The 13,975-nt window shown below is 33.9% G+C and overlaps 2 protein-coding genes across 3 annotated transcripts; one reads left to right on the forward strand and one right to left on the reverse strand.

The window, feature by feature from the left end:
• The first annotated feature begins 246 nt into the window (after window positions 1–246).
• LOC122265754 (methionine synthase reductase) lies at window positions 247–6,094 on the forward strand. The gene is made up of 3 exons (XM_043035175.2): window positions 247–483; window positions 2,422–2,605; window positions 3,526–6,094. Exons 1-3 carry the CDS (start codon window positions 282–284, stop codon window positions 5,372–5,374), a joined length of 2,235 nt encoding a protein of 744 aa, XP_042891109.2. The 5' UTR covers window positions 247–281; the 3' UTR covers window positions 5,375–6,094.
• Window positions 6,095–7,900: 1,806 nt separating this feature from the next.
• LOC122265751 (fas apoptotic inhibitory molecule 1) lies at window positions 7,901–13,777 on the reverse strand. Of its 2 annotated transcripts, XM_043035171.2 has the most exons (6): window positions 13,648–13,741; window positions 12,968–13,005; window positions 11,918–12,037; window positions 11,529–11,651; window positions 11,285–11,434; window positions 7,901–10,144 (listed from the first exon to the last, which is right to left on the reverse strand). In XM_043035171.2, the coding sequence occupies exons 2-6, from the start codon at window positions 12,980–12,982 to the stop codon at window positions 9,995–9,997; spliced, it is 558 nt and encodes a 185-aa protein (XP_042891105.1). In that variant the 5' UTR covers window positions 12,983–13,005; window positions 13,648–13,741; the 3' UTR covers window positions 7,901–9,994. The 2 variants fall into 2 exon arrangements, with proteins under 2 accessions (XP_042891105.1, XP_042891106.1); XM_043035172.2 differs by lacking the exon at window positions 12,968–13,005 and having other exon boundaries at window positions 13,648–13,777.
• Between the last annotated feature and the right edge of the window lie 198 nt (window positions 13,778–13,975).

A 13,975-nucleotide genomic window follows, 5' to 3' on the forward strand; every position in this document is an offset into this window, starting at 1 on the left:
CTTATAATTGACATTTCAGATTTGGCACAGCTGCATCAGCTGATTTTGCTTCATACTCGCTGCTCACTCAATTAACGACATTTAAATATTGCATATACGGAAGTTATATGAACAATAATACCTGCCATTTTCAGTTTAACAATATTTCTGAAGCCATCTCAATCCAGAGTAATTTTACCTTAGTTATTATCAAATATATATTTCATAATTGGCACCTTTACAAAACGCAGTCGTATAAATAGCCGATTTTGTAAATAAATGTTCTCAGTCTAATAGAAGAGATGAGGAACAGCCCTCGACTTCGGAATGGATTTCTCCTCCTGTACGCTTCACAGAAAGGGAACGCGAAAGCCATAGCAGAAGATCTAGCAGAACAGTGTGAAGCCAAAGGCCTGACGTATGAGCTGAGATGTTGTAGTGAGACTGGCAAGACCTTCAGCCTTGAGGAAACTCGGTGTCTAGTGTTGGTCGGATCCACTACGGGTGAGACAGGAGATGCTCTGACAGGAGGGAGTTTATGATTCTCTAGTTGGGGTCTGTTGCATCATGATGTGTCATTTCGAGTTTCTGTTTTGTGGTGTTATGTTGCTGGTGATATTCTGTATTACAGAGATTTGTTTGTTTTGATAGGAATTGTGGTTACGTAATTCTCGTTATTTTAAGCTGATAGTTCAAGGTATTTGAGAATCTTCCTCTTCGCAGTTACCCGAAAATGCTCATTATAATACATTATACAACGTTGAAGATCCACTGTTATCTTTCCCTCAAACCAATATTTAAAGCAAGAAATGCAGACAGTAATAGCAGAAAATGTTTAACAAAACATTAGTTGATTCATTTGGCATGTCTTGCCAAAATTATTGCAAAGACAGGGCTTTAGACTGTTCATTTATCATGACATTAAAAAAGAAAAGCTAAAACTAAAAATCACTATAAGGAATTGTAAATTAATTTTGTATGAAGGCCGGAAACTACCATTCCACAAATGTCAACATGATAATCCATTGGGTACGAGGCCTATGAAATTGGCGCGGGTTTGCCAGAAAGGAGGGTTGACGGAATAATGAAGACTTGTGCTTCACCTCACAACTATTTTTTTTCTGCCCAACTCCAGCCCATTTCTACATGAGACAACTAATTTTTTTTTTCTAGAAGTTATGAGATATCTAGTGGATACTGGTATTTTATGGCATTTTTTAGGCAAATACTACCTGTTGTTTATCCTCCATACCAAAGGAATATATGACATACAATCATTGTAACATCACTATCATGAATTTATGGAAGAACAAATATGAAAATCAGCTAAACAGGCAATTGAACCTTACATGCTTTTCATATTCTCAAAAACATTCATGGCATTAGTGTGTTGTCACCCACCACAAACTGAGGAAGGGTGGCTTAGATTATTGAATAATTTTTACCCTATTTGCTTCATATTTCCAGGTAGTTGGCTATTATTCACTATTTTAACAGTATTTTTTTTTCTTTATTTCCTATTTGCTAAAGCTTGAAATGAGGACTCTGTAAAGATATAGATACTCTAAAATAATGCCCCATAAAGAAGACATAGAACATCACTGATAGTTTTATAAAACAATCTGCAGAAAGTGAAGGTATACCCATAATTGGATATCAAATATATACATGCAGACTTAAGTGCTTACCATTGCCTCCATGCCTTTGGAATTCCATTGAAAGAACAACAAACCTCTATAGAATTATCTTACAAGGAACCAAATTCTTGTTGAATATATGTGTCTTAGAGGTTTGTTGCCCTTTGACAGACTCTCATTTTCTCTCTTTCTCTCTTTCTCTTTTTCTCTTTTTCTCTTTTTCTCTTTTTCTCTTTTTCTCTTTTTCTCTTTTTCTCTTTTTCTCTTTTTCTCTCTTTCTCTCTTTCTCTCTTTCTCTCTTTCTCTCTTTCTCTCTTTCTCTTTCTCTCTTTCTTCTCTTTCTCTCTTTCTCTCTTTCTTCTGCTTTCTCTCTTTCTCTCTTTCTCTCTCTCTCTCTTCTCTTCTTCTCCTTCTTCTCTTTTTCTCTCTCTTCTCTTCTTCTCTCTCTTCTCTTTTTCTCTCTCTTCTCTTTTTTTCTCTTTTCTCTCTCTCTCTCTTCTCTTTCTCTCTCTTTCTCTCTCTTTCTCTCTTTCTCTCTTTCTCTCTCTTTCTCTCTTTCTCTTTCTCTCTCTCTTTCTCTCTTTCTCTCTCTCTTTCTCTCTTTCTCTCTTTCTTTTTCTCTTTTCTCTTCTCTTCTTTTCTCTTCTCTCTCTCTCTCTCTCTCTCTCTCTCTCTCTCTCTCTCTCTCTCTCTCTCTCTCTCTCTCTCTCTCTCTCTCTCTCTCTCTCTCTCTCTCTCTCACTGCCATACTACCATGAAGTTGTTTCTTTACCAGTTTTTGGTCTAATTAATGAAGTATTTGCAGGTGACGGTGAACCTCCAGAAACGGCACGCAAATTCTGGCGTCAGCTTCACAAAAAAGGTCAACCCAGCAATACTTTTGGTCATCTGTCGTATACGGTACTAGGACTAGGAGACACCAATTACACTAACTTTTGTAATTTTGGCAAAACTGTTGATCAAAAACTACAGGATCTTGGTGGAAAAAGGTAAGGCAGTGGAGTTGATGTGAGTGATATATTCTTCACATCAAATTGATTTGTCCTTTTTTTTTTTTTTTTTTTTTTTTTTTTTTTTTTTCCAGAAACATGGATGAAGATGAGAAAAATATTCTATAATAACCAGATATGTGTTCCCATATTTTGTGAGGAGTTCTTCTTTTCCATAATTCTTTTCTTAACCCTTGCAGACGGAGATAAATTTTCTTCTTCTTCTCTAGGTAGGTTTTATTTTAGAGAGAGATCGCTTGAAGCAATATTCTTTGAAGCATCTTCTCTTTCAGTCATTCATTGTAAAACTAGAGCGGTTTTTTTTTATCTTTTTTGTGTCTTTCTGAGTTTAGAGACATGTGCCATATGACAGGCTTATCAGTGCTGAGAAAAAATTCTATATATTATCCATATTAGCTCATTATTCTTTTGAGGAGTTATACTCAATGTGATAATACTATTAATCTAGGTTTTGGACGTTAAGCTTGCACGATATTTTAACAATGTTATGGATCATGAAGTGTAAATTCTTAATTTCTTAATTTATGGTTAGAAATAATTTTTAATATTAATCCTTCTGGGGTAGGCAATATCTTCAGAGGTGTAGCCTGAGGTGGGCTTGTCAAGATATGTGTGTTCTTTATTATTTTCTAGATTTATGCTATGATATATATGTCCGTTCTTTGTATGATAGCATTGTGATTTTAAATAGCATTCAATTACATAATTACATGACTGAAAGAATAAAGAGTTTATAATTTCAACAACAGGAAAAATGCAGTAAAAAAGTAATTCCACCTCATAAAACATTCCCTTTGTGGAAGGACTAAGGGAATGTACAAAAGTAATCATAGTAACAAAAAGATAATTTACTGTTATTGTTTTTATTCCCCTTTACAGTTTTCTTTAAACCTTTGCAGATTTTATCCATGTGGATGGGCTGATGATGGCACAGGCCTTGAAGTTGTTGTAGAGCCATGGATTGAGGGACTTTTTCCTGCACTGCAAAAACATCTTGCCAAGATGGCTGAGGAGGTAGATGCATGTAATCAGGTAGCATTAGTGGAAAACCCCAGCTCTATGGAACAGGTGAATACTAATGTAAGCAGTGCTGATAAGGATACTTTCAGTGACAATACTCTCCTTTCCCAAAATGTTTCATCATTGAACCAAGAAGGAATTTTAAATACTGAATGTGTTACTGAAGTTAAAGAAACAGATTGTACTTCACAGAACAAAAATGATCATAATTTAAAGGGTAATGTAGGAAGTGAAGATAACTACACCAGAATAGCCTCAAAATACAACTTAGATTTTTTGTTGCATGATGAACTACAGTGCCTTTCTGTGAGATCTTGTGCATTACCTGCAGATGCAAAATTAACCTTACCAATTATACCATCAGAATATTTAAGGATAAGGTACTTGGAAAATGGTGAAAAGGAAACAGAACATAAACCACCCTTACCCAGTGCTGCATCAGAAGTAATTATGACAAGTTTGGCTTCTATTAGAAAATTAACACAACATAATTCAGTGAAAACTGCACTAGAAGTTAGCCTAACCGTTCCTGAATCTATGAATAGCTTTCATTATGAGCCAGGAGACTCATTTGCGATTATTGTGCAGAACAGGGAAGAAGAGGTTGAACTATTTCTCTCTTTACTTGGCTTAAGTGATGTAGCAGAAAAAACATATGAACTCTCAGTTGATTCAAATACCAAGAAAAAAGGGGCTGCAATACCAAAATATATACCAGTCAGGAGTTCTCTTCATTATGTTTTTCAGTCCTGTGTTGACATTCGATCTGTTCCAAAGAAGCCTCTGCTGAGAACGTTAGTTCAGTTTACATCAGACCCTACAGAAAAGAGACGATTGCAAGAGCTAGTCAGCAAAGAAGGTGCAAGTGAGTACATAAAGTGTGTCAGGGAACAAGGGCTTACCTTGTTGGACTTGCTGTGCATTTTCCAAACTTGTAAGCCACCGGTTACAACACTTCTTGAACATTTGCCTCAGCTTCTTCCTAGACCATATTCAATCACTTCATCCCCTCTGATTGATTCAAAAAAAATATCTTTTGTATTTAATGTTATTGATATTCCAAAAGCGAATGCGGTTACCTTTTCCAGGAAAGGCATATGCACAGGATGGCTTGACTCTTTATACAGATCATTTGAAAATTCTAAACTGGAAAAGTCTCTGGAAGTTTTGTCCATCAAAGACAAGGAGCCAGTGTGTATACCCATATATCTTCGAACAAATCAGAATTTCCGCCTTTCAACAGACCTTTCAAGCCCAATTATAATGATTGGGCCGGGCACTGGAGTGGCACCATTTGTAGGTTTTCTACAGCATAGATATAGGATGCAGACAGCTTCTCCAGACATCTCCTTTGGTGAGTCTTGGCTCTTTTATGGATGTCGTCATAAAGAAAGAGACTATCTTTATCAGAAAGAGCTGGAAAATTTCAGAGATACTAAAGTCTTGAGTAATTTAATTGTTTGCTTCTCTCGAGATGATAATCAGCCAGGCAGTCCAAGATATGTGCAGGATAATATAATCAGATATGGTGTAGAAATGGTATCATTGATCAATGAAAAAGCTGCTATTGTTTATGTATGTGGAGATGCACGTAACATGTCAAAAGATGTATTTGATACTTTTGTTTCCTTACTTAAACAACACAAAGGCTTAACAGAAATTGAAGCAAGGAGGTACTTGGCACAAATGCAACTTGAAAAGAGATATTTGCAAGACGTTTGGTCATAGTGCCATTAATATGTAAGTGTATATAACTGTTTGTATGATTTTAGTTAATGATTTAAGTTGTTTTAACAATTATATATATGTATATATAGATATATAGGTATAGATATATTTATATTTATATTTATATTTATATTTACATTTATACATATATATTTATATACATAAACATATACATATACATATATATAAACAGAATGCAGAATATATAATATATATTATGTTTGTATATTTATACATTCATATACATATAGACACACATACATAGAAATAGATTTATAAATAGATGTATAGAAAAAAATATATATATGTAGGTAGGGTGGGTGAGAGAGAGAGAGAAAGAAAGAAAGAAAGTGTCTGTGTGTGAAAGAGAGAGAGAGAAAGAGCAAGTGTAGGTGTTAAGATGGTATTCAGTTAACATTAACCCATTGGTCGCAGTTTCTGAGATTAGTGTATACAGTAACGGTATTTATCTTAAGCTCAAAAAACTGGAGAGGTTTGAATATAACTTTTTTTTTCTAATATTTTAGACTCGGATAGTTAGTCTTTTGAATAGATCAGCAATACGATAATGTAATGAAATAATTTGAAACTTTTTATATTAGTTCTTTACAGTATACTTATACCTATGAATCTACATAACATTGTTTGATACTAAATGAAAAAGAGGACTTGCATCACTTTTGTGTTTTTATCAGAACGATAAAAATGACGGGACAGTCAGCAATTGTTTCATTTTACCAATTTCATAAACTTTTGTGAGCTTATTGTTCTTACAGTTTCAATTAGGGAATAAAAAAGGGAGTGAAATATATACATGTATTTGCATGTAAACAAAAACTATTTACACTTTGTACATTGTACTACCTCAGTATTTTACTTTATTGTAGTAGTTTTTGAAGTACCCTAACACACATAAGAGGACCTTGTAGATGTGGCACTGGTCCTTAGTCTTTTTCCGCTTGCCATGTGTGTAGCACACATGGCAGAACTTGTACTTTTTCTCTTTGATTTCCCTGATGACAATGGGATTTCTCCTATGAAGCCAAAGAGCAGAATTTGTGACGGCCGGATGTCCTCAGCCACTATATTTGGGAGCTTTTGGGAGATATTCAAATAAGAGGCCTCTCACCATCTCCTGCCTGAATGCAAGCTGCTGCCCTATATCCCCACCTACATGCGTGAAAAGAAGGAATGCATTCACCATTGCCATATCAAATAGGTACTCATATACCTTCAGGCTCCTTCAAACTGCTGGACATGATGATCTCATGAGCCCTCCTCATCAGAGAAGTCAAAAAAGAATACCTTAAAGTTTCAGTAATGGAATCCATGGCTGTAGTCATCTACCAAATTGAGATCTGGGCTTTTTATTCAAAATTCTAGCCAATGGGCACTCGGTACAATATGTGGCATGACATTACAACCAATCAGGTAATATGGGATGTGACATCAAAATAGAGTGTGGTAATTGGATATGACATCAAAACACAGTGTGGTAAATTTGAGGGGAAAGGGAGCTGAGATGGAGAAAGGGAAGGAGGGGGGTTGGAGAGAGGGAGGGAGGGGAGTTGTATATACCAACACTCATATATACAAAAATCAAGGTAATAACATCCTTAGTAATTGTGGTGACATTCGGAAGGTCAAATATAGTATGGAAATGAGGCCCTAAATGATGTAGCTTAAAAAAATATAAGGTAGTACAGCATTCCCTTGTTCCCTCGCTATTCCTAACCACTGCAGGATATCGTGCCTTCCATGCTGGGGTCAGCCCTTATCTTGTTATATCATGCCACCCGCTTTTACAACCGATGCCTGCTTTGACAGCAGATCATGCCTTCTGCGACCAATGGGTCAAATTGTACTTTGAAACAAATTTAATAGCATTAATTATAATAATTGGATTTTAGTTGAACATCATTATTGTTGGGTAACACTAATAGAACAATGATTGGTGTTGTATAATCATTCAAGAAACAGTTGAAATTGTATAAAACTGACTCCAAATCCAATAAGAGTAGTAGTAAAGGGGAAGTAGTAAAAAAGGAGAACATGTGTTTTTATTTAACCCTCTCTGGACGGGTGGTACAGTACTGTACCGCGCATTCAAAAGCCCATTGGCCGGGCGGCACAGTATTGTGCCAGCCATTTAATTGATTTAGGCCTAATAATTCAAACGCCCCGGCATTGGGACATTCAAGGCTGGAATGCCCCCGTCGTAAGTGGGTTAAGGTCATATACTTGATATGATAAAAACTAAAAGGGGTAACTATTTGTATCTCAGCCTTTTTTGCTTTATGTCTTGATTTCCTTGTCAGATCAGTCATTTAAGCTGGCCAGTTATGTCTGAATTTTTAGCGTATATTGGCTTACAATTATGCAATAGTAACCGCAATTGAAGTGGATAAGTACTTTTTAATGACATTTTATTAATTTTGTTATATTTCAATAAACCTTTTTTCTGACAACTATTTTTATCCCAACCCCCAGAAAATTACAAAAAAAGGATTATATTGAAAAAAACAGTTGTGAGAAAGTAACATATATTATCAAAGCTATGCATTACATCTTACAGTCTAAATGGACAGAACATGAGCAGTTATGAAGCCCTGTGTGAACAACTTTTTTTTATTATCCACTTTTATCATAGTTATCATACTTATGACTAAATGTATTTGGTAAATTAATATGAAAATTGCCTAGAACTATGGAGAGAAAGTCATGCAGTCCATGTACAGCCACAATTAACAAGATTTACATTCATATTGGTTTAAGGGTGTCTTATCTATGTTATTTGGTCCACTAAAACATATTGTAAACAATGACAGGAAGTGTGAGACACAAATATGAACATTTATGTAACATTAAGCTTTTCTGAAAGCATTACTTATCAGCATGCATTATATAACATATAAAATTTGTAAACCAAATGAAGCTTGACACAACTTTTAATGAAGAATACATGTGCAATATATGCTTATACTAATTTCCATGACATAAGTTTTGATGTTGTTCATAATGTGTTATACAGCTTATCCAAAATTCAGTGCTTCTTGATTTCTTACTAAACAGTGGTTTTTAATTTGACATATAGATATTAATGCTAGTACTTGCATTTTTCCAAATTTTAATAAACAAATTCATATAAATCAGTTACATACAATCAGGATGGCAACAGAAGTAGCATCTCAAAATGGGACAGTTAAATTACCAATTTCTTATAGACTGGAAACTCATCACACAAAAGATAAAAAGTATTTTCAGTATTTAAATTTGATAATGTGAATAATAGTATAGGTTCATGTAATGACTTACCTTACTATGAAAATGTTTAACTCATCAAAATGTTGCTATTAACCCTTCTGAGATGAACTACATCTTAAGGTGTAGAGGCATCTTGATTATGTGTATTTTCCATTATTTTTTAGACTTAGGGTATGAAATATGAATTTTTTTATGATTTAGTAGCAAAGTGATACTAAATAGAATTTGATATAATAGATCTTTATAACTGAAGGAAAAATGCAGTATGAAAGTGATCCAACCTCGTGAAAATACCCGTCGCGGAGGGAGGGAGTACGTATCTTAAACATTATTGAAAGATAATCTCTTAAAGACTAAACAACATTGATTTAACACAACAGGCACCTCAGAACAGGTTCTGCTGTTATACACTGCAGAATGACTTGCAAAGATATGATACAGGAAGAAAATGGAAGTACAAAATATGATCAACAGTTTTTTTTTTTATGAAATCATTTACATATCTTGCAAACAATAAAAGATAGGTCAAAATAAATCACAATAAAAACTGTCTTCAGTAAATATAAATAAATAAAAAAGGAGTGGATTAAAAATACAAATGAAAGTAAGTAAATATGTAAGTTCGTTCAGATTTGGTAAACACACATACCAGGAAACTCTATAATCTTAAAGAGGTGCTACAAGTATGGTATAGAGATACAATAAACAAAAAAGCATTAAGCAGCCAATGTAGAATATACCTTCATTTATCCTTGCATGCTCAAAATTTTTAGGTTAGAGGGAAAACTTTCTAATGATAATTATAAATATAAAACAGACAAACTGAATAAAAGGAACTTTGTAATTCACATGAAACCATATAAATATTCAATGAAAGATTTTATAAACATAACATGGTCTTGTTTCATTATTACTGTTCTCTCTCTAGTACTATTATGAATGAAGCTATGATTTTGTTAGAACTTTTTGATGCTAGATCTCAACTACAACAATATTCAGTGGAATAACATTACAACATTCTAAAATAACCAGGTATACTTTTCACAGCCAATAGGGTTAACATAGTATAAGCAAAATTAACCCCTTTGCATAAAGCATAGCACTATTTGCCACTTGGTGCCAATAGCAACCTCTACCAAAAGCACACTGTTTTTGTGCTGGTGAATATCTAATCAATTAATCCATAAAAATCATTGGTAGCCTACGTCATGGGTTTTCTATTTTTGGCAAGATCCATAAACATAATCCAGTTGAAGAAAATCACCTCGGTAACATGAGTTATTGATTAGCTGTTCTCACATGAAACCAACATTTTTCTGCTGCCGACCTCTGCTTTGATCCTGTGTAAAATGCCTCTTACTCCAATGACTCTGGTATTTCAGTATTGTCAACGACAAGGCTGTGAATGATGCCTTCCCTGCGGTTGCCACTGCTCACAGCCTTTATGTATGCTGGATGGCCTCCAAGATCAAAGTGAGTCTCAGTGCCGTCGTCTACAAACTCGCCCTTAGGGAAATAAAAATAACTTTCATTGGAAATAGTATTGTATATGTGTTCTGTAAGTTTTGGTAATTGATTTAGCACTGTAATCATATGATGAAGAACCTGATTTGTGCTCTACTTCAAATAAATTAGTTATCAGATAAACTAGATGTTTCAGTATGTAATTTTATACTTTTAATGATAGTAGCACATCATTTATTTCATGACCTGCTTTTCTTGGAACTATCTTTAGATGTATATCAGAAGTACTAACTACATTGATATTACTTGAATATATATATATATAATATATATATATATATATATATATATATATATAATATATATATATATATATATATATATATTTATATATATATATATATATATATATATATATAATATATATATATATATATATATATATATATATATATATATATGGTGCTTTATTTTTTTATTCAAATTAATAGCTTTTTATATTATATTTCATTAGGTTATTAAGTTAGTTATTTATATTGATATACAGTGAGTTCATACTTCTCACATTTTATAAAGATGTGAAAGTTTAGTGAGAAGTGAAATCAGTACAATGTAGGCAATGGGAAACTAGCCAATAGGGTCTGGGGGCATCTGCTACCATCACTGAGCCACAGCAAACTAATTTCAGGTACTAAAAGTTCTTCACCTATTTTGTATTGACAATTCTTTGGGTATAAACCATAGAAAAGTAATAACAAAATGCTTTTTAGCACAATGCCTTTCAACAACACTAATCTTGAATGGATATTGTGAATTCGATTGAAGTGACTTTGCTCACATCTAAAATAGCTGTTCCACTAACTGACAGCTCTTGGTCATCTTATGAAAATGTTCAGTACAAAAATAAAGTTGCAATTATTATACCATAACTTAGGAGAAAAATGACTAGGTATATATTACAATTTATCATGAGTATTATCATTGAAGTGTGAATTCACAATATGCCTATTTAGAAGTAAAATAGCTCTTGTCATAGTAGTGAACAACAAGCACATTATCTGAGCAATGATATCTGAAGCTAATCTCTATCAGCTTCTGCAATCTAATTTTTTTTCTTCATGATGCTGACTAATAGAAAATAAACATTATCAAAACAAGAATTTTGCAAGTGGCTGTACTTACTGCAGTGTCTAATTTCTTCCCATTGACCCACACATCCAGAGTGTCTTTCTCCAACACCACACGCATATATGAACCTTCCAGAGGCAACAACCAAGTCTTCAGTATCTTACTTTGGTTTTCTGTAAACTTCTTATAGCTTTTCCCATTGACCTGAAAGAAATTATTTTATGCTGAATTCTGTACCTGTTATTAATGCTGACATGTTATAGTATTTTTCCATTTCTATAATATTTAATTATCTTACCTCAAGTGAGTACTCGTAAGAGAAACCTCCGATAGGTTCAATTTTGATAACACATTTGGTGTCACCTATCTGAAACACTTCCGAGCCAACTAACTTGAACATCCAGTCATGGTGAACTTTTTCCTGAAATATAATATATCAATCAGCATTATTTCTTTATCCTCCCTCTCCTTCTCCTCCATCTCCTTCTCCCTCCTCCTCTCCCTCTCTACCTCCACCTCTACTTCTCTCCCCTTTTTTGAAGAAGAGGGTCTATGTATTCCAAGTATTTTTCCTTTCCAGTCTATTTGTATTATGCACTTTCCATCCTTTTATCCCTCCCTTCTACCAGTCTCCAACCACTATTGTAGTGCAGAATCATAAGAAACTCTCCATTCATGCCTGCTTACCTCTCCATCAACCCACAATACTCTTCGGCCTGTAGTGGTGCCATGTTCAAATCCCACTTTGTGGACTCCATCACTGAGCCGAACTTCCCAAAGGGCTACCAAGTCCCCTCCCATTCCCACCTGGAAAATGAAATGTCATTAGTAAATAGTATATGAAATCAAAGGCTCATTTTTATACTTCATTTGGATTCATGGAAGTGAGGTAAGTGCCTATATTCTCTGAACGATTCTAAATGATACTCTACTTTATATTATAGTAACATTCTTTTACCTGATAATATATCTGATGATGCTACAAGTTCATAAGGATATTGCTTTTGATCAGTCCGGTGAAGACCTTTATGATATTGTGGTACTGATAAATTCAACATTTCAAATAGTCATATATAAAACTGTCAAAAACTAGTCTGAAATAAACTACCACATTTTATCACTCTATTGGGGGCAGTTAAGATTTCGGTAAGATTAACCTGTATTTTAAAGAAAGAAAAAAAATCTGTATTTTATAATCATCTAGCAAAAATTATGCATTTAGTAGAAAAAAACAATGGCTCAAAGCTGGTAAAAAAGGAGGAGGTCATTCAACTCTATGTCCATTGTTCTCCTTTAGTGTTCAGTGCACGTGTAGAGGCACCTGATGGTTAGTGAGACTCAAGCCAATATTAGTAGTAGATACTTCTGGTATTATTAGTTTTGGTATTACTTGTTATGAGCAGGAGAGAAGAGAGTGCTTAATCAAATCAGTAATCTCACTCCATGCAGTTAAGGCCACTCATCCATAGAATAGTTTGCTTGAGAGGAAGGAAAAGTATTATTCATGTTTGAAAAATAGCATAACCCTGAACACAGTCTCCAATGCACTTTTTATTTTTAATATCATTGGTGATGCAATACACCTGTGGCATTTGTGTGCAGACTGTAAAAGGGTTTAACATGAAGGTGAATATTATTTTGAACTTTCACAATCACCTTGATCTTATAGTGCTATCAACACACAAACATACCACCACAGTACCACATACCACTAAAGCAACATAGTTTAAATCATACCTCTTCAGAACACATTGTATAATAGGTCCTCGTCTATCCTGTAGGGAATGAGGATCATGGGAATGTGGGCATTCAAATGAACTGACAGTAGCTTTTATCTTCCAAACATTTCTTGTTACACTATAATAATCTTATTTTTTTCAATGTATTTCTGTTGCCTAGTTAATTGTAATGCATTATTGTTCATTAGACAAGCAGTTGTAATTCCATTGCAAACTTTTTTTCAATAGACTTGTGATAATGTCTTTAGAAAAAAGGGAAAATACAGAAGTAATTTAAATAATGACTTGGATGAGGATCATTTACGTTACTATTAACATTTCCATGGATGAGGATTATTTTAGTTCATATAAGTATCTCTATATAAGCATCACTTGCAAGACTATTTAATTTCTCTATTTACCACAACGATATAGCAAACTTAATCATTTTACACACAAAACCCAGATGTTATAATTATCAGGAATATCTAAGTATGGCAATTTGATGATCACACTATCTTTAATAAGTATAAACTCACCAATAAATATTTTTCTGATGCCAATTACCCTTCAATGGAAAATGCTAAAAGATAATCAAAGTCCAAAAACCACAATAGAACATTGTTTTACTGAAAGGGATTTGACCGCAACATGTGGTAAAATACGCTAATAAACATTATAAAAATAAGTGCAACTAACCTTCTGAAATTAGTCAGTGAACAAGAAAGTTCTCTTCTGAAAGAATCTGCGAAGTGATTTTTGAGAAGACTATTCAGGAATTGCCTTGATGCCGTAACAGTTGGAAGTTGTCTACGTAAAATGAAAGGCACTTTAACTCTCCTTTATCCATATTGTTTGTATCCTATACACGAATTCCAGACTGTAGGATATGTTTCAAGTACAACCTCTTTAGTTAAGTTCCGATTAAATCTAACTTTAAAATGCAAATCATACGCCCGACAGCGCTAAGGTTTTTGTTTACGTTGTGCCGATAGTTGTCATGGCAACCGGGAGTTATTTTATTCAT

This window comes from Penaeus japonicus, unplaced genomic scaffold, assembly GCF_977035675.1.
Source record: "Penaeus japonicus unplaced genomic scaffold, GWHDUDI00000001_assembly GWHDUDI00000013, whole genome shotgun sequence".
Lineage (NCBI taxonomy): Eukaryota > Metazoa > Arthropoda > Malacostraca > Decapoda > Penaeidae > Penaeus > Penaeus japonicus.

Coding starts and splice junctions, on each gene's coding strand:
- LOC122265754 (XM_043035175.2), top strand. CDS start 282: ATGAGGAACAGCCCTCGACTTCGGAATGGATTTCTCCTCCTGTACGCT. Junction 484..2,421: donor GTTGGTCGGATCCACTACGG/GTGAGACAGGAG, acceptor AAGTATTTGCAG/GTGACGGTGAACCTCCAGAA. Junction 2,606..3,525: donor CAGGATCTTGGTGGAAAAAG/GTAAGGCAGTGG, acceptor AAACCTTTGCAG/ATTTTATCCATGTGGATGGG.
- LOC122265751 (XM_043035171.2), bottom strand. Junction 11,652..11,917: donor TATTGTGGGTTGATGGAGAG/GTAAGCAGGCAT, acceptor ATTATATTTCAG/GAAAAAGTTCACCATGACTG. Junction 10,145..11,284: donor GGAAGAAATTAGACACTGCA/GTAAGTACAGCC, acceptor TATTTCCCTAAG/GGCGAGTTTGTAGACGACGG.